Source organism: Corticium candelabrum, chromosome 5, assembly GCF_963422355.1.
Source record: "Corticium candelabrum chromosome 5, ooCorCand1.1, whole genome shotgun sequence".
NCBI lineage: Eukaryota > Metazoa > Porifera > Homoscleromorpha > Homosclerophorida > Plakinidae > Corticium > Corticium candelabrum.
Window position 1 is genome coordinate 3,457,339 of NC_085089.1, and position 27,419 is coordinate 3,484,757.

At 39.8% G+C, this 27,419-nt stretch overlaps 1 protein-coding gene across 1 annotated transcript; it reads left to right on the forward strand.

The window, feature by feature from the left end:
• The first annotated feature begins 29 nt into the window (after positions 1-29).
• On the forward strand, positions 30-26,741 carry LOC134179480 (zinc finger FYVE domain-containing protein 26-like). The gene is made up of 37 exons (XM_062646384.1): positions 30-222; positions 4,646-4,727; positions 10,147-10,236; positions 10,299-10,949; positions 11,007-11,174; positions 11,237-11,325; positions 11,403-13,786; positions 13,856-13,964; positions 14,017-14,120; positions 14,181-14,315; positions 14,392-14,734; positions 14,799-14,884; positions 14,949-15,052; positions 15,108-15,200; positions 15,256-16,446; positions 16,505-16,675; positions 16,749-16,817; positions 16,877-17,059; positions 17,296-17,391; positions 17,454-17,610; positions 17,669-17,967; positions 23,214-23,353; positions 23,411-23,466; positions 23,542-23,678; positions 23,728-23,888; positions 23,950-24,030; positions 24,097-24,192; positions 24,248-24,413; positions 24,473-24,568; positions 24,628-24,663; positions 24,722-24,865; positions 24,922-25,119; positions 25,191-25,655; positions 25,715-25,774; positions 25,836-26,018; positions 26,090-26,140; positions 26,198-26,741. Exons 2-37 carry the CDS (start codon positions 4,701-4,703, stop codon positions 26,384-26,386), a joined length of 8,808 nt encoding a protein of 2,935 aa, XP_062502368.1. The 5' UTR covers positions 30-222; positions 4,646-4,700; the 3' UTR covers positions 26,387-26,741.
• The last annotated feature ends 678 nt before the right edge of the window (positions 26,742-27,419 follow it).

The following is a 27,419-nucleotide window of genomic DNA, read 5'->3' on the forward strand; positions in this document are numbered from 1 at the left end:
AGTGGACCTTGCTGTCATGAGTCGTCAATTTCCTCTCGCACTAAAACTGCACGACAGAGACGAACTGTCGGAGCGTCTGATTCTAAGTTTTAGCAATCACTTGTCTTTAGGCCAATGGGAGCTGGCTCGTGCTTTTTTTCAGCACATTTTGCAAGTCAGTCCACAACTGGCTGGTGACATTCTGCTATGTCTCATTCAGTCTCCTCGGCAATGTCCTGTTAGGTAAGTTTAATTTATGTGACGGAAGAACAAAGTTTTAGTTAGGCTATTCTATTGTAATTTGTTCTTTTCTTCCTTGGCCCACCGTATGGCTGAGCTATGTTTGTGTTCGTTGTTTCAAGAGCGTTTGTTCCGGTGATAGGAGATATTTAATTAATTATCCGTCTACGCCAAGAAGTTAAGAAATTAGCTGTGTATAAAATCACCGTAAAATAGTGTAATTGATGCAAAACTAACTACATCAGGCACATACTATTTGGCGTTCCATGCACCCTGGAACTTCTGAGCGTCCTTTTTTGCTAATTTACTCTCACTGACATTAACCAGCTACTTTTGTGAATTATAATCCTAATTCTAACCCACTTAATTAAAGGTAAAATGTAGGGAATGTGGGTTGGAAGGATTCAATGATGTCTGGCTTTGGTTCATATTATCTAAATCTTGTTTCTATTACTTTTTATGTATTGCACATCTACTTACTAGTGTAGTGGTAGACTCGTACCCAGTCCTCCTCCTTGTGCGCGCTCCACGTGTTTTGGCACGTGCTTTTTGTTCCACTCGCCTTTTGTTCCTGGCGAGTGAAACAAAAAGCACCTGCCAAAACACGTGGAGCGCGCGAGGGGGAGGACTGGGTATGTTTACAACCTGTTTAAGTCTAAACATGTTTAAGAATAATGGTGTCTCCACTAGCTTAAACATGTTTAACTCTAAACCTAAACAGCTTTTGCTAAACATGTTTTAGAGGTAGTTTAACGAAAGTGGTTTAGGTTTAACAGTCACGTGATATAAATGCGCGTTCCACAACGATGGATGTTAGTTCTTTCACGCTGTTCTTTCTCTTTCTTTGGAGACTATTACAGAACTAGGCAATGTCAGAGAGCCATTTTGGTGAAGACAGAGACTTGTGTCTGTGATTGTTCTTCAGACGACTAGAAGACGATCTCCGACTGTCTGGTGCACAAGAAACGAATTTGCACGGTACAACAAAGTCCTGGATAATTCTTTTAATAGCCCGGAATAAATGGACAAGTGGAGACGCTGTCTACTAAACATGTTTAGAGTTTAAACATGTTTAACGTTAAACATGTTTAAAGAGCAACAAGTGGAGACACAGCCATAGTTTACTCAAGTGTTTTAGAGGTTTACAGGTCACTTGATGGTGTACCAAGGGGTATGCACGTTGCATGAATATGGATCCTAATTTTAGTGCCTTTGCATTGTTCTTTCTTCTGTGCTTCTATAATTTAGTGTATGTGAATATGCAATGGCAGTCGGAATAACGCTTGGTTTAGTAGTCAAAGCCAAAGACTATCAGCTGCAGGATATGCGTTGCAAATTTGGGTTCTCGTATACATTGTTCTGTGTGTACGTAATTACTTGTCATTTTTGCTTTTGTCTGCGACGTAGATTGCAAACAATTTCAGACTAGACGTGACAATGGCAAACATGATCGGATTACACAGTTCTGGTAATAGACTCTTTCATGAACGGTTTGCCTAGTTGATTGGCACTTCCGTCCATTGTCGCCATGTACAATCTATTGCAATACTGTTTCGTGAACAGGCCAAACTGTGCAATAGCGTTGATGGCAGTCGTTGCATCAAATCTGCCTAAAAGAAACACTATTTTTTCAACATTCTTATCTGTTTCTTTATTCACCAAAAGAATAGGGTTTGGGTAATTCTAAAGCGTTTTCCCAAGTTTCACTGTCGTACCTAGCATACAAAAAAAGATATCTGTGGAGAAGAAGAAGAATGAAATTGGCGCATGGGCCTCTGAGGTAGCAACTGTTTTCTAGGTTGTTAGATGATTAGTGACCAAAACAAAATGGGATATAGTACGCAACATACAAACATTCCATTCCATTGATTTTGAGAAATTTTACTCTTTATTTACTACTAGAATCCATGGCCCGTCCTTCGTACGGGCAAGACTGTAGTGTAAAGATAGGTCTGTGGACACGTCACGTGCAATCTTTGTTGCGAGGTCCCGGATATGCTGAATGAATTCGAATCTTGCTCTTCGCGCTTGTTTCAATCGAAATCGACACACTCCCCGTGTAGCGCTTGCTGCAGAAAACGTGTAGGTTGCATTTGGTGCAAATGCAATCAGAATTTGGAGAGAAACGAAAGCGCTAGAAGAGTAAGTTTCGTCGGCAATAGATATTCGATTGCTCGAAGCTTTGCGAAGGACGGCGATGCATACAGTCTACACGGGACTGGTGTGGGCGTGTGTTTGAATAAACTGGAATGTGCAGCGTTTGCTTCATCGAGAAATTTTACACGGGGGTCGACCCCTCGAAAGGGGACCCGATGCGTAATTTTTTAAATTGTTTTACGCAAACCATTCTCTGTGCGTGCCGAGTGTGCGTGCCAATTTCGGTTGCGAAGGGACAAAAGACGTGGCCGCCAAACGCGAACATACATACACACAGACAGACAATTTGAGCTTTATATATTAGATTTATCTATGTGTGCAAAAGATGACCACTCCCTACAATTCTCCCTAACCGAGGCAAAACTTACATACCTGGGTCATGTTTAGCTACCTACTACTTGTATATCATTTGAGCATGTTTTAATTAGTTAATTAATGGGTATAAATGTTATTCAACACATACTTTTTAGCATGCGTAAGGAGATTTGACTGCTACAGTTATTGAATTATTGAGTTTGTCTGACATACCTCTGGCAGTACTCAACTCATGTTTTCAAGTAGGAATAAGTAGAAAGGTACTGATTGGTGAGTCATTAATTATCACTTTATAGTTGCACACTTTGTTTCCAAATTCTAAAGATTAGAATGACAATGACCAGTGATTGAATATCTTTGCTATTGCTGATAAAATAGTATAGAAGAATTAAACTGCAACTCTATAATAATATATTTGATTGAACATTAGGGTAGCTAACATTTACTGTATCCAACAACATTTGACACTTTTCTCCTATTGCTCTATTACAGGTTCATAGAAAGCCAATTTTAATTTTCTGATTGTGGGCAAAATTATGTCAAATGGTCTGTGTGCATGTGTGTGCGTGTGTGTGTGTGTGTGTGTGTGTGTGTGTGTGTGTGTGTGTGTGTGTGTGTGCTCGCATGTGGTGTGTGTGTGTGTGTCACTGTGTGTGTGTGTGTGTGCGTGTGGTGTGTGTGTGTGTGTGTGTGTGTGTGTGTGTGTGTGTGTGTGTGTGTGCGCGTGGTGTGTGTGTGTGTGTGTGTGTGTGTGTGTGTGTGTGTGTGTGTGTGTGTGTCTGTGTCTGTGTCTGTGTCTGTGTCTGTGTGTGTTTTCTGTGGTGGCTAGAGCATAATTCTTTAAGTAAGGAATGTACTTGCACTAGCTTTCTCAACTCAGGATGATGAGTACAACAACCACTGACTGTAACTTCAATCAACAACAATCAATGACTAATGTCTATATGGGATAGGAATTATACTGCCTTTTCTGCTTCTTTTTGTGGGTTGCAGTTATTTCTCACATGTGGCAGGTAGCAAGCTAAAATTTAGTTACCCAGAATAAAGAGTAGCTATTGCTTCATACTAAAATTTAAATTGTATTTGTTGCAGTGTAATGTCAATTTTATTACCGGAATCAACTATAACTTTGCAACACAACATTTGAGACACAATCACACTTAGCAGCTCTTTGTCTTTCTTGATCACAATAATTTCTGACAGATTGGATCGAACTAAGCACTTGTGTGCAACATATTTATGTGATCTTATGAAATTGATTTGAGAGACATGAACTCGGTTCAAGTGTCAAATAGCTTATGCTTGATCATTTGCAACTTAGCTAACTTGCCGGCACTAGTGGGTATTGATTTGCATAGTTGGTTGGCCAGGCGAAGCTCATTTGGAAGGGTGTGAAGGTATTTGCAGGTTAAAGTGCATGTTTGCAATATGTGCTAGTGAATTTAGTTGTCAGTGGGATATGTATAGGGTGGCTTTGCTGCAAGGGTAATTATGTGGTTAGGGTTTAACATAGTGTAAAGTTTTGGAGATTGATTATATGGCAAACAAGTTGTAGTATCGGCACTGAGGTTTGTATGTAGCTTAGTCTAGGCATTGCCATTGTTGACCCGGGTATATACTTATTTGGGTCATTGCACATGCACACATGTTGCAAAATGGAGGGTGGAAGGGTGGATTGTTGCTTTCTATATCTTGTGCAATTTACAGCTGCCCAGCAGAAGGGCTATGCTATGTTGGGATGATTTGGCCACACTTGACATGGATGTGCAGCAATGGCGACACATACCCACATAGGACATTTTTTTGTGTTTGTGAGTAGATTGCTGTTTGTCGTAGCTTTGTGAATATGAGAGCTACGTCACATCTTTGCTAGACTTTGAAATTTTACTGCAATTTGAGTGTTCTTGGACATTTTATATACATGTAATGAAATTGCAGACTCTTTGTGTTGCAGGAGTTTAAGAGACTTTCACACAGAAAATTTGCCGTGGCTGGCATTGGGAGAGTATATGACTAGTTCAGTTATCAGTGAAACGGTATGTATGTGGTGCATGATGAGTTACTGTAGACGGACTTGTTGATTCTTGTGCAATACTGAGGTAGTAAATGTTTAGCAAGTAGATAAAAACAATGATAAGGACAATATGGTAAGCTGATGTAAAAGCGAATAATTATGTATTTGCTACTCTAATTAGCTTGTGTTGTGCTGACATTCGCATTCTCAGGATTGCCCATTTCTCAAGTCTTTTTACACACTTTTAGAGGAGCTTGTCCAATGGGTGTTCTGCTAGACGTCACATTTGTAGGAATGATCTTTTTAATCTCTTACACAGTTGATCATGGTTGTTGATTACAATAATTGATAGTGACGCATAGTCACCATCTAGGAATGTCTGAAGGTGTCAATACATAAGCTCGTTTACACTCCCTTTCTTTTATCTTGGCTCAGAAGCACTAGTGCAAAAACGAATAGCATTGCTGAAGTCTTCTACTTTTCTTCTCTATGTATGCCAAGTTTGAACCTCTAAAGCCGTTTGGTTTAATAACCACAATTTCGTCTGACTAACTAACTTTCTTCAGACGGGTTTTCTCATTCTGCACGCTTTCTCTGACTGACTTGGTTATGTTTCTTGCTGCAAACTATCCTGGACAGATGCATTTTTCTTCGTTACCGATCGGTTCAAAAATATGGCTATTACGATTTTATGTGAGTGGCCTCCGCCATTTTGGCAGGTGCGTTCGTTGTTCTCAGCGATCTGCAAAACGTTTAGGATGCGATAATTTGTCTAAGGATGCTGCAACAAGACAACGAAGCAATTGCCACTTCTCTCTGCTGCGGTATCTAGTAAAATATGACTGTGCTACAAACTGTACAGGACGAATGCAACTGACGAAAGTGCACTTAGATCTCTCAATAGATGTACCGATGCGATAGTAGGACTTTCTTATGGTTATATCGGTCTATTTGCATAGCACCGCATCGTGCCTATATGTATCAAGTATCAAGTGCACTCTACATTGTTGGGAAGAGACTAGAGACCTGCATGCACATTTCTGCGCTCAAGCAGTTGGCTGTCTTTTCGGTTTGAAATGGATTGAGCTGATTTTTGTGTGTCTTCAGCAATTTTTTATCTAGGTTGCGTTTCTTGTTGTAGTAGGAACTACGTTGTGTTCAGTAGTTCTTGGATTCTATTTACTATGATGTAATGACTAATGAACCCATCAAGGTTCTCAACTTGTTTGGCTATGGCCAAAGAAAATGCCAATGTTGCTAAGCTATACTCTTCACGGTTGGCTAAAACTTCCAAGTCAGACACAGTTAACATTTCAACACCTACTCGATAGTTATGATCAAAACAATCAGTCAAGCTTAATTAAGTAACTCAGTCTGTCATTACAATCCATGTGTATGATTCATTGGATAGATAGACAGTTATATTTCCTAGAAATCCTTAGGCTGGTCTTCCTGGGTCCTACTAATTCATGTGATATTCTTCATGCAAAAAATGAATGAACAAGATACAAAAACATTATAAATGTATTTTAGTAGGAATGGCTAAACAAACCAGCAAAAGCGAACAAACAAGTTGGATAGTTTAATACTGTACCTAATTGAGGGTGCCATGACTAACTCACACTGTGTTACAATTTGCTGCAATGGTGAGTCAGTCATGGCACCCTCAATTTGGTACAGTAGTAAAGTATCCACATTTGTTTGTTTGCTTTTTGCTGGTTTGTGTAACCATTTGTAAAAAAATACATTTATAATACTTTTGTAAGCTATGTCTCTATATGGGCAGTATTGACATTATGAAACATTTCAGGGTATGTTTGCCAGAGAATGAGTATATTTTGCAGTGGTTTCTCTTTTCTTAAAGGTAATTGTTTTCTTCTGCTGCTTCTGCTAGGAATAGCAGATCACGAGCAGTTTAACTGTGTGACTAAACTTTGCAGTATGGTTCTGAAACGATCACTTATTTGTATGCTTTTGATATTGCTTTTTTGAAGGTGTCCGCTCAGGATTCACTGCGTACGTACACCCGTGCAAACTTGAAAATGTGTTCAAGTTGTGTCATAATGAAGCAGAGCAATCAAACATCTTAGGGTGCTCCACGTTCTATGACATACAGCCTTTATTCCTAGTACAAAGAGAAATGTGAATCGCAGTCTTGTCCGCCACAGCAGTTTTGCTCCTCGTACTTGACATTTTGAGAAAGCTAACGACAAGTCTGTTAGATTCTTTATCTACACATTTACCATTTGCCATCTTGAAATAGCTTGCCGTTAAACGACAAAGCGCTTTCTTGATTGTTTTCTTGTTGCACGTGAGCTGGAAATGGGTGGAAACCAGAGCATTATCACACTATTGTGATGGCACCCAAAACTTGGAGCGTGAAAGTAGCCATGTAGAGGTGTCGGGCGCCGCCGACAACGGGGATCGCGCAGCTATCGTGCATGATAGCTACTGGCCTCGAAGTTCCTCAGCGGCAAGCTTTCTCAAACTGGTAAGAATCTTGTTCTTAGTTATATCCCATTTAATGATATCCCATTTTGAGATCAATTATCTCAAAGTAGAGTATATGTGCTTTTACAGATCCATTCTTTGCTTGGGCTGATTGCATTATTGACCGTTCGTCAGTTTGAAACTCGTTACTATGACCTGTCACTTGAGAAGAAAATAAGATCCCGTTCTTCGCCCAGGTTGATTGGATTATTGATTGTAATATCCCGTTAAAGGCAAATCAAGTAATAGTTAGTGATGTTTTCGTCTTGAATTAGCTCAGTGTTTGCTCTCTGTTTTCAACCTTTTAGTCGAAGACAAATAGAAATGCAACCTAGTGTCCCGTTCTTAAAGACCCGGATATACACAAAAATATCTTGCCTTTTTTTGACATCCTGGCAATAGACAACAAGCTCTGTGCATACCGTCCAAGGTCAGGAATGGGCGGTTATATTTGGTGGAAATTTGATGTGCCATTCCAGAGAAATTTGTGTGCAAGCGGAGGCGGATTTGATTGGCAGGAAATCGCATCATCTCACTGTCGAAGTTTGTGGATTCGGTGTGTGCGAGCCAAATTCAGTGGAGATCAGACTCGCCTTTCTTGGAGATCCTCTTTTACACACAGGCACACACGCACACAGCTCTTATTTATATACTAGCCCACCATCCCGTTCTTCGCACTGGCAGATTAGATTAGTTGTTAGTAAATTAATTTATTGTTGTATGCACACACACACACACACACACACACACACACACACACACACACACACACACACACACGCACACACACACACACACACACACACACACTCACAGACACACGCACACACACACACACACACACAGATACACACACACACACACACACACACAGAGACACACACACACACACACACACACACACACACTCACACACACACACACATACACACACACTCACACACACACACACACACACACACACACACACACACAGACACACACACACACACGCGCACACACACACACACACACACACACACACACACACACACACAACACGTTTAACTACATCCCGCTCAGAAAAGTTAGCGAGGATCGAGTATTCCAAAGTTGAATTTTCCACTCAGAATCATATATCAGGGCAGCAAAATCATGCAAGTCATGTGCAGTTACTTGCTTACTCGTATATATATCTTGACACTCATGCCAATCTTGCTCTTCTCGCATTTTTCAGTAGAAATTGACACTTTGCCCGTGTAGCGCTCGGTGCTGGAAATGCTTAGGTCGGATTTGGTGCAAATGCTTCAAGAATTTGGAGAGAAACATAAGCTGTAAAGAACGGCTACGGCTTCAGTCGGCGAGAATTTGTTGAAGGTTTCAGAAGGAGAGCGACGCGTAAAGTCCACACAGGATCGGTGCGGGCATACGTTCAAATAAACCGTAAGGGATAGCATTTGCGTCGTCACGAGATTTCACATGGGGTCGACTCCTTGAGAGGGGACCCAGTCTCCACCAATGGGCGCAGACTGAGCCAGGGTAGAAGAGCAGACGAATGACAGTTCGAGCGCCTCTCTCCACTGCACCGTTTGAGAGTTTACTCTGAACACACACACACACACACACACACACACACACACACACACACACACACACACACACACACACACACACACATATATATATCTTCATTGTTTATGTTGTTGACCACTTGCTCTTAAAAGTCTATAAAAATTATATATATATATATATATATATATATATATATATATATATATAGGCAAGACCAATCTCTGAAATTCTCTATTCTTCAGCCATATTGTAACACTTGACAGTACTGTAGCACCCATAAAACAGGTAAAGCACCACAAGTTACGCTGACATTCCAGTATGCTTATGAGATGCATGTGAGGGACTAATTGGTGTAAACTTACTACAACAGCATTCTAACATCCGTTATGCTAATGAATTTAGTGATGTGCTTGGTGTACAATCTTTTACTGTCTCAAGCCTTTTTATGACATGATCACAGCATTGCAATGTCAACTGAAGCATTAAAGATACAAAAACGTTATAGATGTATTTTAAAATGGCGGAGAACGCACTGTTCTGCTCACGCAAAATTGTGATAGTCGTATTTTCGAAACCAGTTGCAAACGAAGAAAATTCTTCTGCCCAGGATAGTTTGTAAGAAAGAAACGTAATCATTTCAGTCAGAGAAAGCGTGCGGAATGACAAAACCCATCTGAAGAAAGTTAGTTAGTTAGTTTGTCAGACAAAATAAAAATAAACCAAACGGTTTAGCAGGTGTGAAACTTGGCACACATAGAGAAGAAAAGCCGGAGACTTCAGTAGTGCTATTGCAGTAGTGCTTTTGAGCCAAGATAGAAAGGGGCGTAAACGGGCTTATGTATTGACACCCCAGCCATTCCTAGATAGTAACTATGCGTCACTATCAATTAAGGTGCACATGTGCTAGGGTTACAGTAGTGTGGTTGTGGTGAGGTGGACCAAGTGATGAACCATATGATGGAACATTGAACAAACCAATGGACAATTGAAATGCAGCGCATGCACTCATTGTTATTGCTGGTGTTAATGAATATGACAGTCGATGTGACGATGTCTTTGCGTGCTTTCAGGAGGTATGGAATAGCTACTGGATGTCGAAATCCCACGTGCCAGTCAATGTGTCCAGCTCTATTCAGTTGGTGCATCAGAAGTAACATAACAAGGACGCCTGTAATGACATAGTTCTTAGTTGCCAATTACAGTTTGAGTTTCAATTATTTGAAGTTGTTTATTGTTTTGAAATAAGTACATCTGTTAATTTGGCACAGGCGATTGCATTGGATAAACCTGTAAAGGTGACAAGCCTTTAGTGCAGGTAGAACCTGTAATGTGCACTATAAGCTTTCAAATTTAAGTTTGTCATATATAGTACTATATATGTTTATATAAATGTACTGTAGGTGTTTCTTGACCGTAATTGTCAAAGACGTTTAGAGTTTCAGCTTCTACTGCAGTCTGCTGGCAACGATATACCACCTACAGTTTTATTGGTGAAATGTACCAATCTATATATTCCTTCTTTTTTGTGCTATCTTTGTCTTTGTTTGAACAGGAACTGCTTGATTACCACGCTGCTCTTCATAATGATCAGAGTAAACTGTTATCATCATTGCCCTCATTCTCTTCTTCTTGCATGGAAATACTGAGAAAGATCTTTGTTTCATTCCCTTCGTTTGGGCATGAAGTAGTGCACGAATTGACACGTTCACAGGGTGTCTGTCATGAAACCCTTGAACAACTTTTTATAGAGGTCATACAGGATGAACTTTTGTCAATCTCTGTATCACCAGATATTGCTTCTGATGAATGCGCTCAACACATTTTACGTGTTTACCATCTTTTGTCAATGATGAATCCATCTGCGGAGATGAAAAATGTGGATTTAGATGGGTTGTTTACTGACCTGATTCAAGCTATGTTGGGTGTTACAATTGCACCAGATCTAATTAGAAAGCCGTGTATATATTCCTGTTTGTTGGGTCGTTCCAGTGACTATGTAGTTACACGGTTTTGTGAGGTTGAAAATCATATGTGGAACTCTCAGACCATGTGTGCAACTGTTCTGTCAGGAGGATCAAATGATCAGGAAGTTGTTGAGACACAAATTGTTGATATGAGTAAAACTCTGGAACAAAACATTGTGTGGAAGGAACTATTTCACCAAGTAATGTCTAATGGATACCATGTTCTGGAGCACATTGTGGTTCGTAAATGTCACTGGAAGGTTTTCTTTTTCTTATATGTTATTTACAAATTCTAGGAGTTGGGTGTGAGTTTAGTTTATCAGGGGCGGTTTGTGGAATTGGCTGAGCTTCTTTCAAGAGAAGACTTTAATCCATTACGGCCACTTCTTCTTCTGCTAGGCTGGTCACATTGCCATACAGTTGATGCGGCCGGCTCTTTACTGGATGCTATATGGCTGTCTCATGTAAAAAATTTTAATGTTGTTTTAGTTATGGTTTGATTGTTATGTTATAATGTATAATTTAGGATGCTGATCATCAGCATTTGTTGTTTGTTGCTTGTGAGAAACTGGCTTACCAGACACAACTTGTACAATGGTGTTTGGAAAAGACAAGGTACTATAGATGCCGCAAGTACATACATGTAGAACAATGCTGTTCGACTTAGTAGTTGATTTTTGCTACTTTTCCAGGCCATTGATGTTGACTGGTACCTCTCTCAATGGGAGTACAACTTTTAGTGACATGTTTGATGGTCTTGAAGGTCATTCTGTGCTGTATGTTCTACATTGTTGTACTCCTCTGGCAGCATTGGCACCTGATGATGTTATTGAGCTTCTGCAAAAGCAGCCATTGTCAACACCTGTTCCTTCACCGGTCTTGTCTCAAGCATCTCCTTCATCTGGGCCATCAACGCCTATATTGAATGATGAAGGATCTTTCATGACTTCTGATAATCTACTCTTCAGAGAGTTCCGTAGGAGCAGTAGCATTGCAAGTACAGCTGAAAAAGAGAGAGATGTAGCACTTTATCAAGGGTTTTATGCTGTTCAAAGTGCTATAGATGCAGTCAGGATTTCATTGCAAGTGGTAGCAGAGTCAGTGAGAAGGACCAGTATCTCGCAGCAGGTGATGCGACACAATGCACCACTGTATGAGGAAGCTGTGCTTGGCAGTTTGAAGAAAGCAAAGGAGGCTCTTTCACAAGTTTATCCATTGACATATCGTGTTGAGTTGTTAGAGAATATATTTTCACTGCTGTTTTTGAAAGTTGGTGATTTCCACAAGATGAGGACGGATGATGACTCTGACGAGGCAACGACAAAACAGTCTTCAACTGTAGCTTTGGAGGGATCTGAAGCTTCTACATCTGAAACATACTTTGGTGAAAGTGTTAGTGGGCACAGTGTATCTTTGTCATCTGTACGTTCACTGAGGTCAACAGAGCAGTTTGCTGTAAGTGAATCAGTTGCTCAAGATTTGCTGGATATGCTGAAAGGGTGCTTGATTGATCTTGACGCAACGAAATTTGCTCAGCATCGAGGAGCCCACGCACCAGCATCTCATTGGTCACTTGGTGGATTGTCTTTTACTGAATCTGATGACTCGGTTATGTCATTTAATCAGACCAATATAATGACATCTGTTTCTGTGCAAGATTTACAACAACGACTGGCTCGCCTAAATCAGTATGTAAATGAAGCCAAATGGCGACTGCAGCTAGTGTGTATGGGAGTTAGTAGTCCAGAGCATTGTAAAGGAAGTTTATTTAGCATTGGATTACAGGACAGTGACAGTGACATTAGTGAAATAGTAACAGATGAAGAAGAAACATTTGATGGCAGTCTTTCAGATAGCCAATATGAGAAGAAAGATAGTCAGTTTGAGGATAAGAACAATAATTCACAGATAACTACTTCTGAACGAGCAGATGAGCGGAAAAGAAAAAGAAAATTTGATGAAAACAGTACTTCTGTGCATTTATCTACTGAGGATGGAGACCAGTCTGACTCAGGTGGAGAAGGTGATACAGAAGAGACAGAAGGCAAAAAACCAATGATAAAGAAGAAACAAAAACGTTGCTATTCTCGATCTCCAAGGTCAGAGCACATTTTCTCGATGAAGCAAAAGTCAAAATCAGCACTGTCAGGAATTATATCAAGGATGCTGTCATCTCCAGACACTCTCCTTCAGCTTTGCCTTCGAAATAGTAATTATGATCGAGCTGAAGAAGTTATTCGGATGTTTGGTCTTGAGGATACTGTGAGTGGCCATGCAGTCATGTTTGCAGATCGCTTGGATATAGTGTCATTGCAGTTGGCTGGTGCAATGTCAAAGTCTCAAACACAGCAAACCACAAAAAAACTTAAGACAATGGTAGCTGAGCAAAGTTCTTTAGTAGGAAGTCAACAATCATCTTGTCAACCATTCCCAGATCCTGGTTTTGGATCAACAGAGGTTGACACACTTGAAGAGCTTTTGTCTAGTTCTATTAGTCCTCGACAATTTCCATTTGTTGGTGAGCTGTCCGAAGAACTTTTCAAATTGTCAAGCTCACTACCTTCTTTGATACTGCTGGACCTTGCTTGTTCATCATGCAGTCAGCAAAAGGTATGTCTGGATATACTGAACATGGCTGTTGACAGATTGCAAGCACTAGAAAATATTGCTGGTATTGTACATACCGTGGGGTCATCGATTGGTCCTATTGTGTTTCTCAACATGATTCACAGGATGATGGAGAAAATTGAAGAGCCACACACCTACTTACGGCAATTTTTAAATCAAGGCACTGTCCCGCTAGGTGATGACTTGTGGACTACCAATCATGAGTCTGCTCTTTGGAAACGAGCCAGCCAAGAACAAGTGCGAATGGAAATGCTGGCTATGGAATCTGTTTTGGTCACAGAAATGGAAAGAGCTGATGCTGGTCACAAATCTCCTTTACGAGAAGCAATGGAGACTTTATTGAAGTCATTTGCAGATGATACAGACAGCCATGCTAGCTACATCAGAACACTGTTTACACATGCTGATAATCTTTCCAGTCTTCTCATACGTTGTGACAGCGACTCGAGTAAACTTGTTTGCATTGATGTATGATTTGTTGGTTAATTTTGTGTTATAATGGTTTGTATTATTGCAGATGAGCTTGATTTGACAAGGAGGGCATACAACCCTCTAGCAGTCCTAAAGGAAGGTCCGACTGTTACATTAGAACGCCTTCTTTTTGAAAAGTGCCTTCAACCAGAAAAGTGAGGTTATAACGTGAGTTGTGTTTCTGTTTTGATATTGTTGGTGCCACAGGCTGGAAGAAATTGCATATGAGTTAAGCTTGAATCTTGTGAAAATTATTGTTGACTGCTGCTGTCCATGCATTTCAGTTGTGCCTGTTGAGTGCATAGTGACCGGTGATTGCATTGTCTTTAGTATAACAGCACCTGTACGTTTACTTGCAATGTGTTGTCTAGAGAAGTCATATGTTATGATAAGTGATGTTGTGCCTGTTGTACTCAACAAAGATGTGAGAGAAGTGAAGAAAGATGATGTATCTTTGAGTAATTTGGACATTGATTTGATGACTAAGTTTGTGAGCTATTTACAGGGTTAGCAGCATGTGTTAATTTATTATTATTATTGCGAAACAAATTTTTATCTTCGTATGTATTTGTGCATTCACAGGTACTGCCAAAGCTGCTGGCGTCAGTGTGTTTGACCAACGGTTAATTGATGAGTCTCGCACTAATGCTTCATTGAAGAACCTACTTGCACTGACATCTCTTTTCAACCAGTTTGATATGAGTACACTGAAGACACCAGTGGAAGAGCTCTGCTTTTTTGCTAATGTTTTTAATCTGATGATGATTCATGGTGCTCTTGTGGTGCCACTGCAGACAGTTTTGCGAAGTGGAGATCTTGGTCATTGTAGGCAACAGTTATCGGTGTATGGGAGCAAGAGCAAGGCAGAGAGATTGCTGTATATGCAGCATATTGCATATCACATAAACGGTTTAGGGATAGTGAGGTAGTTGCCAATAATGGAGGAGTGGGTTAATTGTTATTTTAATGTTTTATGTTTATTGTTACAGTGCCTTTGACATATATTTTCATGTTCTCAGAGCCGGTCTTCCATTACCAGATTTATTTGGCCCTGGGCTTTGTGACATGGTTGGAGGTAATCAATTATTGTTTTCAGTGACTTATGAAACAACTTATGTTTACGTTATTAATTGTTGCAGAGCTTCCACACTGTGTGCCTCTAAAGAAATACTGTTCGCAGAAACCTAACCCTTACTTGCTGTTTGCACTAACTTTGGGCACAGTATCCTCACCTTTTCCACAGGTATAATGTAACCTCTCATATTGGGAAGTTGGTTGCATGTCTTTGGTTTTGCAAGGTTTTCAGGCCAAACAGTGTGGAATCAAACTTAAGGTATGCTTGCCTTGAGTTTTTGGAGGAAGGTTTGACTGTGGATGTTGCTGGTGGAACAGTGAGAAGTTTCAGTATTCTTTGATCTGTTTAGTTCATGATCATTTTTGTGGCAGGTGACACTTCCTGGGCAACTGAAATGGTTTGTGTCTGATTTTTCTACTTCAGAGAGCTCAGAACTGATTGATGGTAGACGCGGCGAGGTTCTGATGTTGAATTTTTTTAAGGATATGCTGTCTACATCAAAGGCAACTTTATTAGAAACATTGTTGCAAGAGACATCTCATGATTCAGCTTCAACAGAATCTTTTCTACTTGCTAAGAAGAAGCTGAAAATTATATACAATTCTTTCAACTGCTCAGTTGGATTTACTTTAACGCCATCCTTTGTTAATACATATAACCTTCCCTTGCCTAGAACTATGAAGTCAAGAGACTTGACAATTGATGTCACAGCTAATTCTCAATCCATCAACTGGAAACTTGCAAAACTGCCAGGTTCAAAGCACAAAATGACTAATTCAACATCACAATATTTGGCATCCAAAGCTGGATTGTTTTGGGTATTAGCGATTCTCTTACAACCACCAACACAAGCTGAGGATGTCATAGGTTCTGAGTCAGAGTCTGATGAAGAGTCTGGAGTTACCCAAACAGTTACTTCTAAGTTCAAACGTGTAAAACATAAGTTTATTAGAACAAACTTTGTGGAGAAGCAAGTCCCTGTTCAAATGACTGAACCAGTATCACTTGTGCAATGTTTTCTAAAAGATCATGCTCCTGCTTTAAGCAAATTTCCTGCACTTCAACATCATGTCAAATTAAGACTGTGTGCTCTTGTTCCACCTCATAACTGTGTTACCAATCGATTTGATTTGTCAGACATCCAAATGCTGATTTTTGAAGATAGAATGAACCAAAACATTAGTTCTGCTGTTTTGTGCTTACTAGACATGCACATATCTTGTGGTCAGTGGGATGGTGCTTTACGTTTGATAGAATCTGAGTGTTGCCTAAACAATCATGGAGAAGTCCGTTTGGCATTGGATGCTGTACTAGCTGGATTACTGTTGTCATCAAATCGACTTGCTCAAGATTTTGAGAAGTCTTCAGCAAGAGAGTTATGGAAGTTTGCCGCTCGTATTGGAAACTCGGAGAGAGCAGCTACAATTGTGTTGTCCCATTTGAAAGAATGGACTCCATTGTTTTGCATAGATGTTTTAAGCATGTGCAAGAGTAGGTTAGTTTCATCACATTTAGTACCAACAATTGACAGAACAGTTGATGAAATGTCCATTTATCTTGAGGTGTGAATATTGAAAGTTAATTGCCATGTTCTTTCTTTACATTGTTGCTTTACGTTAGATGACCAGAGAAATGAATGAGCTTAGCTGCACTTCCCAACCCAAATCAGTCAGCTGGGTATCTTATAGAGATGACCCACAACAAACTCTTCAACATCTATTACAACTGAAGAGCTTCAGTAGTGCAAAACGATGGATTAGACTCCGAAATCTTGGTCAAGACGCATTACTGGTGAGTTGCTAGCTGCATGTTTAAAGTCTGCTTTGGTTTGTGTATTACTTGTTAAGTTTACTTTATTGCATAGAATGTGGAGCAGCAGCTTTTGATTGAGCATTTAGAAGGCAATTTTCCAGACTATTTGAAGGCGCACATTGTCAGATTGTTTCTGTTGCGTAGGATGTTGGGATTGGTCATCTTTTGCTTTGTTTGTAGATGCTGAATGAACTTGTGTCCTCTAATGTGACCACAGCATTTTGTCTTGCTGAGAAAGTTCTTCACAAGGTTCTGCAACTCAGAAGTAAAGTGTTTATGTTGGAATTTATTTTGGACAAATTGAGATCTCACATGACAAAAGAAAGAAGGGATGAGCTTGCCAATCTCTGCTTGGGAGTTAAGGTTGTGTGTGTGTGTGTGTGTGTGTGTGTGTGTGTGTGTGTGTGCGTGTGTGTGTGTGTGTGTGTGTGTGTGTGCATGTGCGTGCATGCGTCTGTGTGTGTGTGTGCCCACATGCATGTGTGTTTGCATGCCTGTGTGTGCATTAAGTGTATGTGTATATCATTGCTTGTGCTTAAGTTTGCATGTGTTTGTGTCGTGGATGATGTAAATGTCATTGGTTGTATTCTTCTTCTCAGGCACTTTGCTGCATTCCAGAAGCAGAACATGAGCACTACAAATCTCTCATCAAACATCCTGAATTGTTGTTTGAGCAACTTCTTATGAATGTTAAGGTTGGCGTGTGGTGGAATGGAAATAATCTTTCAGTTAGATGAGATTTGAGTGATTCTATTAGGTTGACTGGGCAAGCAATGTCTTGGCAAGCTGGTTCAGTAATGATTTGGCGAGTCATACGCGAGGTGTTGTGGAGGCAGCGTCTATTAACGAGCTAGTTGTTAGGTATGCATACAAAGCATTGGAATTTCCAACATTTTATCAAGGACAAACTTCTTGTTAGTATTATTTGTTTGGTGGTTGGAGACTTAAAATTTACAGTTTACTGTTATGTAGCTTGGTTAGACTCTGTGACATCCTCCAGGATGGGATCACCAACTGATTTTGTTACTAGCCGAAAGTCAACATTGTCATCAACCCAGTTGTTTACTGCTTCTACTAAAAGGACTACATCATCATCATTTGGATCATCAGGACTTTTAGATTCAGTGGCTGTTTCAACTTTAGCTTCTGGATTTTGTCAGCCTTCATTTGGTTCTATGGTTCAACTGCCAGATGTTGTGCCAACTCGGGAGGAGTGGATGAAAGATGAGGAGGTGGCAGCTTGTGTAATCTGTGTGCAACGTTTCAGTATGGTAAGAAAGGGTAGTGTAGATTGACATTAGACATTTTTAGTTTCTCTTCATTAGACACTTCTGGTACTTATCTTTCTTGTTGTGTGACAAGTTAGACAGCATAGTGCATTTATTGATTTTGAAACACTAATAAAAGGGGTAAATATTTTGTGATGCAATAATTTCTTTATGCAACAATTTGGTCAAAGTCTAATAAGTCGTCAATTGTCACGAAATTAATTTTGTCAGTAGCTCTTCATGTAACTACTTGGTACTGCATACAGTATCTGCTGTAAGGCACAGCATATATTATGCGTATGGTGGTAATGCATTAGCAAATGGTGTCTGGTTGCTACTGAAGGGTGTTTGGTACTTTGGCCTTTAATTAAGAAAATGTTAGCACCATCCAAGTACTTGAAGTTGGAGCTTTGGTAGTACTAAGTACTTGACATTCCTGAGACTCTTTTGGTTGCTATCTATTTGTAAAGTTTGTTGTTGTTGCAAGCAATGTAGATGTTTCAAAGTTATAAATTAATGCACGGCAACTCAGAAAAGACTTTACTCTTCTTATATCATTGTGCTTTTCATTTCTTTGTTCATATTTCAATTATCTCTCTCATTTACTTAGCTAGTCGAGGAGGTTTCATTCTGTTTGTCAGGATTCACTTTGCTATGTTCTTTAGTCGCGTATGGGAGTGAAATCGGGAGTAACCTCACTCTTTTCGGTAAAGAAATATAGTATAGAGTCGACCCCTGAGAGTGGACCCCTAATTCAGTTTGTAGCATGTGTTGCTGAGTCAAAATTACAATTATCTGGCATTGTTGTTATTGTAGTGTCACAGATGTTGCAAGAAGTCCCTGATTCAGATGAACTTTGTAGGGTGTATTAGTATACGGGATAAACAATATAAGCCTTGTGGTCCAGCTAGTCTAATGCGGTAACACTACATCTTCCATTGTAAAGATCTAAACGCTGAGGGGGGAGACTAACTCTCCCTGAACGCAACACTGTCTCTTCTTCTAACAGGTTTACAATAGGCCTGGACTCGTGCTGCTGTGGAACTTCTGGTTGGTCGGTTGTCTCAGGTATGTCCGTCGGGATGGGATTCAAGTGTTTCTATTTTGTCAGACTTGACCTGACGAAGTTTGTACCATGTAAGATTTGTTTTTGGCTTCAAGATTATCTCTCCATATTGTCTTTAATCTGGAATCTAAACGTTAGTTCTAGGGTTTGGAGGCAACTCTCTTTTTTGTGTCTCTCATCAAATGTCTTTCATTACCTGTTTGTTCTTCTATTCCCACTTAACGAGAGATGTCAAATCTGGAGCTCTAGGGTGTAACTGGGTCTCGACAATAGGAACTGTCGTTCTCCGTTTTATGGCCAACAGTATCTTTACAGGGCTATATCCATTTCTCAGTGTGGTTGAACAATAGTTAGAGCTAAGTATGGATCGTCTTTCTTTAGAAGAGTCTCGATTGTCTCTATAGCACGTTCCACCTCGCCGTTGGCTTGAGGATATAAAGGACTGGATATGGTATGTTGGAACATATGCTTTCTTGCAGACCTCTTTGAATGACTTTGAAGCATACTGCAGCTCGTTGTCAGATATCTCTTTAGTGATCCCTTGATGTGCAAATATCGACTTCAGGTGGTTTGTGACTGCATTTGAGCTGGTGTCGGTGAGTAGAGAAGTCTCTATGAATCGAGAATAGTAGTCCTAGTATGTATTGACGCCCTTCCATTCGAAAAGATCTGTGGCAACTTTTTGCCATGGGTATTTTGGAAACGGCATTGGTTATACTGGTTCTGCCGGATTTCTTCTCTCTCTGCAGCAAATTGGGCAGTTGCTCACAAGCGACTCCAACTGAGTGCTAATTCAAGGCCACCAAATTCTGTGTTTGGCCCTCTTTCTGCACTTGGTGATACTTTGATGACTTCCATGAATCGCAGTCAGTACTTCTCTTTGCATACTTGGAGGTATCACGATTTTTGACTCGCAAAGTAGAAGTCTATTCTTAATATGCAGTTGAGTGCAGACATTTCAGAATACCCAAGAGTCTCCTCCCAGATGCTGTGGCCAGGCATATGACTTACAGACAAACTGCTTCACCTTGCTGCATACTGCGTCTTCATCTTGAAGGACAATGATTCTCTTCAGGCGCGAGTCTGATACTGGGAGACATTCCATAAACGTGTTTGGGGCTGACGTGCATGTCAACAACGCTTCACAGCTGTCAAAATGTGGCTGTTTGACATAAAACTTTAGCAGTCATTGCAATACACAGCCACTAATTCAACTTGAATAATCTATGAACTCTAATTACAGTAGGATGTTAAACATGCAGCAAATAAGTTAATGCATGGTAGGGTTGATGATATCCAGTTTATTGAGCTTGGTCTTTTCAGGGCTTTCTTCTCGATAATTAGCCTTGGCTTCGCCTCGGCTAATTATCTTGGGAAGCCCCTCAAGACCTTGATCAATAAACTGGATATGGTCTCCCTACCATGCATTAACTTATACATATTCTATAATACAATAAGTTACAAGAAAGTTACTGGTGTAACTGGCAAACAGATTGGCTAACACTTGCATTGTTTTTAAAAGAAGTCCTTGTGATTGTCTTCAAAACCTGCAGGCTGCTTGAATTGCGTACGACGTGCCAGTACGTTGGATCAAAAGCGGACCTACACAACCGAGTGGGCGGTTCATCTGAACCCCTTTTTCCGAATTCCCCAGTCTATGGGTATGTGATTGAAAGCTTTACTCATTGTTATCACTGGTGTTCATTAGCATGCTAGATGCCAACAATTCCACATGCCAGTCATTGTGTTCAGCTCCCTTCTCATGCTCTTCAATGTTGATTAGCAGGGGCTAGTATGTGTGCAGCAGCTGTTCCATAAACCTAAGCTAGCAGCTCGGGGTTTAGCAGTTTAGTGCTTCTTTACTGTAAAATGTATGGATCGTTTAGAATTGATGAAGAGGTGTTTGCTTATGTACATTGCAACAGCTTTTGTTACTCCATTGTAGTTTTTAACGGCTCTGATAAGAGATTTCGCATGTTTTCATGAATGTTTGCAGCCTTGGCTTGCTGCTATGGTATGTCGGAAGGAACGGCATCAGACTTTGGTAGGATTAATTAATACTGAGCATAAGGTCACACAAGCTTGTTGTGGAATTTTATTTAGATTTACATTTTGAAATAGATTAACTTATTTAGACATGGCAGGCTGAGACCTAGGCCATGTTTCTATCAACTCCACATCAAACTAGTTTAGCTTAAATGAGTTTATTAATTAACTAACCAGTTCTAGGTGACTGTTTCCACTAGCGAGTTGCGCATTTGGGATATGCGAGGTATCTGGACAAATTTGTTTGCATTGGTGCAGTATTCCTGGAAAGACAGTTGCTGTGATACATTGGGCTGCTCTTGCTGCATCAGAGCAGCAGTTTCTTATCACCCACTCAAATTCAGCATCTAGGTATACGCAATAGCTGCTGATTTCTCTGCTTTATTTGATGATGTTTTGATGTTATCCTATACCAAAACTAGTAGATACAATCAAAACAGTGGCATCAATGGCCATCTTCAAGCACGCATGCTACTATCATATGACAGTTAAATCTAAGTCACTTGCTAAACCTGCTACAAAACAGGTTTGGGAAAAGTGGTTTAGGTATAGAATATATCTGGTTTAGTGCTGATGGAAACAACTAATCCTTAAACTAGTTTAGCTTAGACCGTGTGTTGACCTGGTTCAAGCGCTAGTGCAAACGCAGTCCTATATTTACAAGAAGTCTTTAGCAAACCAAAATGTTTCAATCTGAATTTGGGGTTGTGGTGATCAAAGACAAGATGCTTTCTGCACACGATAGGGCATTACTTATCTGGGTGCCATTTATCTAAATGCGCTAGTTATCCAAACAGCTCATGCTCACAAAATAAGTGATACAAAGGAAAATCACAAAATCAATGCCATAGCACAAACAAAAATCATTGGATTCTGCATAAGTAAGGATGATAATGGAGGAAAATTCCCAGTCAGACTAAAACTTATGATAATTGCAGATAGCTATATGCTACACATGGAATGATAGCCACTTGTACTGATAAAGCTGTATTAATTAAGTTAGTGTGCTTGTAGAATGGATAATCATTTGTGATCAAGGGATAGTCAGTTGTGATCAAATTCTTGTAGTGATAGCAGTGTCAGCTTTGTATTTAATTAACTTCACTCAAATGTTGTGGGACTTTTGGAATTCTTTGACAAGCTATTGTCCACAGCTCTGTAAAAAGTTCTTATTTTGAATATTTGGAAGAGGAGTAGTCAGCAAAGCAAAATGTCACAAATATACTTCATATTAAGTTTTGCTAATATCATGTTTGATAGTGGTGTACTAGGAAAATTTTTGTACTCTAAAGGCTGGTTCACAATATGCAACGGAGACGTGACGGATCGTGACGAACAGCTCCCCATTGTGTTCACGATACGTGTACATCCCGTTCCAATAATTACCATTCTCGTGCTGCATGATTACGTCATCCTTGTTTTGTGCTTCCCTGATTGGGTAACAATACCTAATCATTTCTTGTTGAAGTCAACTTCCGATGAACCCGACAAAATAGAATCAATTCTATCTGTCTGTCAATGCTCCTCTCCGTCAACTAATCCGTCTGTTGTACGTCTTGAGTGGTACCTTTGATGTGGTTTGATGGAACAGAACAGATTGCTCTCCGTCGCATATTGTGAACCAGCCTTAATTAATGTAGTGACAAAGCTTTAAGAAGTGGAAGAGCTTCATGCCTTAGCTGTTTTCAAGTTGTCACAGGACATTAATTTAAATGTAGTTTGTCTGTTTGATGGTAGCTGGTACATAGTTTTGTTGGTGACACACGCTAGTCTGTCTTGTGATGTATGTAGTTGCTTCTTATGCATTTATTATATACCTACACTTTGAGAAATATGTAACAATGCTAGACAAAGCCAGCTTTGGAATGCTGTCAATTTTGTAACATGTATGTTTGAAAGTCTACTCTGGAGAATAGAATCTTTGATAACTATGTATGTATGTCTTGAATTTTAACAATTAGCTATTAGAGTAGAGTCTGTTATTATAATGTTACATAATGTACTCTACAGAGAAACTGATACAGTGGATTGTTGTTATACGTTTGTACTTGTAGCTAATGTACTTATGTGGTTGATTGTTGTTATAAAGTACAGTAAGTCTTGTATTTGTAGGTAAAGTTGGCTTGCTTTGTTGTAGTTTAACCGCCGTCATCATTGTCGACGTTGTGGTCGTGTAGTCTGTGCTGACTGCTCATCTCACAACATGGTTGTTCCTACTTATGGTGACAGTCCAGTTCGTGTTTGCAAACAGTGTTATGAGCATGCTACATTAGAATCGTATGTACTTTGTAGACGCTTGAAGACAACTATTTGATGCTGTCTCTTTCAATGTAGGGAAAAGAACATACATGCAAACTTTTCAGAGAGGCCTGATGACCAGAGCTTTCCAAGTAATGATGATTGATTAAATTATCCATGTGACTAGCGGTGGTACTCGATTAAAGACTTGTATTCTATTGATGTAGCTGGCAGTGGAGGCAGTGGTGAGCAAGACTATGGCAAACTGCTTACTGAAGATTTTGAAAAACAGAATGTGTGGTTACTGGATCCTTCATTCCCAGATCAGTGTGATGATACCAGGAAACAGTTCAGCTTTGACCAGGTGGGTTTAGCTTGAATTGATAGTAATTATTTCTAGACCTTGTTTTTAGGCTCCAAGTACTGCTTTGTGCATTAGCTTACTGGAATTGCATAGTGATGCACAACAGTGTGCCTTGAGTATTATCAAACTGTGTCGTACAGTTTCATTAGACTTTGTCTCTATCAAACGGGAAATTGTCAATCAGGAAGTTGATCATAACTTAGTGATTCAGTAAAGAGAATTTGATTACTTTTTGTGAAAGGAATTGTTATTATTTACCTGAATTTTACAGGATGATTAGTCACTTGCTGTTTACAGCAAAGATAAAATTCTTAGACTGTGGTGATAATTCAGGTGTAGAATTATGTGACAGGTAATGTATAATACACTTAAGTTAAAACCAAGCTTTTAGTTTTTGTAACTAGGCTTTTTGTTCTAGCTACATTGCTACTACAGATATATTACGGCACTTGGTATCTGCTGAATCAGTGTATATACCAAGTCTGGATGACTTGTTACAATCAGACACAGCTTGGTTGCAAGATTTGTAGTTAAAAAGCTGCTGCAATCTGTATAGTTGCTCTTTCTAGGCGTTTACGGGACAAATTGTTGGAAGATGATCGATTTACTTTAGCTAGGGAAGTCTCAACTAAATGCAACTTGGATGTTGGTGCAGTGTGGGCAGCTTGGGGAATGGCTTCATTACGGGCAGGGAAGTATGAAGAAGCTAGAGAGAAATTTAAGCATTGCTTAGGGGTAAATTAATGGTTTTGTAACGGTATTGTAAGATTGACTGAAATGTTTTATTTTTATAGCGTTCAACAGAGGTAGCAAAGTCATACTCCATGCAGCAACGCTTGGTAGCTATAATCGAATTTATAACTACCACGCCGTACATTGATCCTCAGTCAGTAAGTGTTTTAAGCTTTGTCTTCAGTGTGGTACTGTAAGAAGTGCTGCTTGCACGTAGACACCTGATGCCAAAGAGACAATACCAGCTGCTCGAGTAAGATATGTTATGCAATGCTTGATAAATTTTGCACATCTGGTTGTCTTTGTTGAAGCGTGCTGGAACTGTAAAACTTGATTCAGCTCGCTTTGCAGAATGTCTGTACTACATGCAGACATATGGTTCTGACTTGATGCTTGTTGAGTTTTATGTTCGACACAATTACTTACGTAAGGCTTGCATGTTTGTACTTGACAAGGTAATTGATTGCTGTTGCATAATGTATGTCCAATAAACTCAGTGATGTCATTGTAGAAGTGTTCATCAGATGTTTTCGTGGAAGGTCTCTTGGTACCATCTTTGCGATATGGTTTATTTACAGAACTGAAAGAAGAACTTCTCAGTGTTGGTGGCACAGTAGATAAATGGGAAAACTACCTTGCAAAGTCTTGCCAATATTTTGAAGCCAAACACTTGTATGCTATTCTATACAAGGTTCAGTTGTTCATGAAGGTGTGGTATGACACAAGATATCAATCCGATTTGTGGAGTATGCTTAGTATGTTTGATTTAAACTACTGTAGGATTATGTCAGAGCTGCTATGACTTGCATCAAGTTTTTTACTGGTGCATGTGGTTGCTTTCATGGACAAGATCTTTACCCACAGCTTCCACATCTTCATAGAGCTAGCAAACATCTTGAAACATATGTGAGTACAAACAGAAGAGCTCAAGTCAATCAAATTAGAGGAACCACAGTGGGTAGGTGGGAGAAGTCGCGACGCATCAGTGGTATTTATGACATGCAGTCAAGAAGTGAAGATCCTCAACCTGTTGCACATAGTGGTTCTCGATTAACAATTCCGGTGGGGGATGCACAAAAACAGATTGATGTAATCAAGTTGCAGGTGGAAGTAACAACGTATTTGCACACAAGAGGCATTCATGGTGCATCTGCCGGTGATGCAGCCTTGCCATCATCTAAGTCTACTGAACGGCCAGCAACTTTGTTTGGTCGGAGAGGTGCTCGAACTGCTGTTGTCTGTAAGGTAGGAAAGTGTATTGTAGCTCATGCAATATTGGTTGATCCATTGCTGTGAATGTGAAGGTGCTCCTGGAGAGTCAAAACATTAAAGAGGGATTTGATTTAGCATTTCGATTGATTCAGGTGCATGAATAATAGTGCTAAACATGATGGGTGATTGGCTGATAAATCTCGACTATTGTAGTATTTTAGCATTCAGGCTTCAAGAGTGTACTCTTTCGTTGGTGAAACGCTAGCTCAAGAGCATCGGATTCAACAAATTGAGCAGTTGCTAGATTGCATTAACAGCAGTGGATTGAGAGATGCTAGGGGATGGGATGAAATTCTTAATGCTTGCATTAATGTGCTGGCAAAAGACAAGCGTGAGGTGCATTGTTTGTGTTCATCACCTCTTCTTGCCTTTGGAGGTATTGGAATTGCTATTCTTTATATCTGCAGGCTAAAGCCACTGAGAAATTTATTGATCGTCTGATCAATAGTGACAACAAGGTCACACAATTGCTGTTTCTCAATTCCATCTTGTTTCAATGGTCATTTGTGCTTTAGATTGATGCCCTTGTTCGTTGTGGTAAACTGAAGAATGCTTACCTTGTTGCTGTGCGAGAGAAGCGAATAGAGCAGGTAGAACGCATTGCTGATTTAGCTCAGAAATCTGGTGAAGTGAACATATATAAGATCTGTGACAAGTATTTGGAAAGTCAACGTGAAGAACGCTTGCTATCAGGGGGACGGTAGCATTTGATGTGCTGTATGTTACTTGTTTCTTTTTTGGTGTTTCATTGGAAAACTTCGTGTACTTTCAATCTGATTTACTTTTATATGCTTATAGTAGTATACATCTATAGCATCATAATTGCTATGATTTCCAAGCGCAAAGCTTTCTGCTTTGTTGCAATAATGGTCGAAGTTTTTGGGTATGAGGCTAGTGTGAATTGAGTTGTTTCTGCTTGTCATAACACAATATTCACACGTTTGCCTACATGGTGTCATTGTAACTTTGTTAGGCAGCAGTATAGTTTTGCAGACTACTTTTGCTATGTGTAGAAGTTGTAGGTTTGCAGTGTTTATTTTGATGATTAAATTTGTCTACTACTAACTGCAGAAGCCTCAGCCGTATGGCCTTAATTAGTAGTTTGAAAAATGAATATATGCATGCATCTGTGCATCTGTGCATGACTGCCTCTATAGATATAAATAAATATTATCAAAAAAATTTATAGGTACAGTACAGTCACACTATCGACTATAGGTATAGTGATCCTGAGAAACAGGAGGCTAGACCTTTTAGGTTACTAAAAATGAGAACTCGCAAGATATTCCACGTTTGAAAGCTAACACTGGAGCCAATGGTGAAACGTTAACAACGTTGGGGGTACCAACCTCTCCCCATTTCAACATTCGGACGTCACAGTAGGCAAGACGCTTGAGACGCTCTGGTGAAATAGTTTGAAAGTGGTCATCTATCTCTACTACCTACATAACTAATGATATGAGACGTTTAGAGACACACCTTCAACTTTTCGCGAGTTTAGATTTAATTCATGCATTAATTAAATACGTTGTTTTTGGTAGTTCATCCAACTACCGGTACACCCGGTGTCACACTCCCCATGTCCGGGGGCCCGTAGTGTACCGGTCAAACCAGAGGTCAATGACACCTTCGCCTGAGTTGCTGCTTGTGTCGGATGTCGTTTTTCAAGATGCTGCTGCTGATGACGCAAACTTTTTAAAATTCATGAACTTGTTAATTAACTTAATTAATTATGCC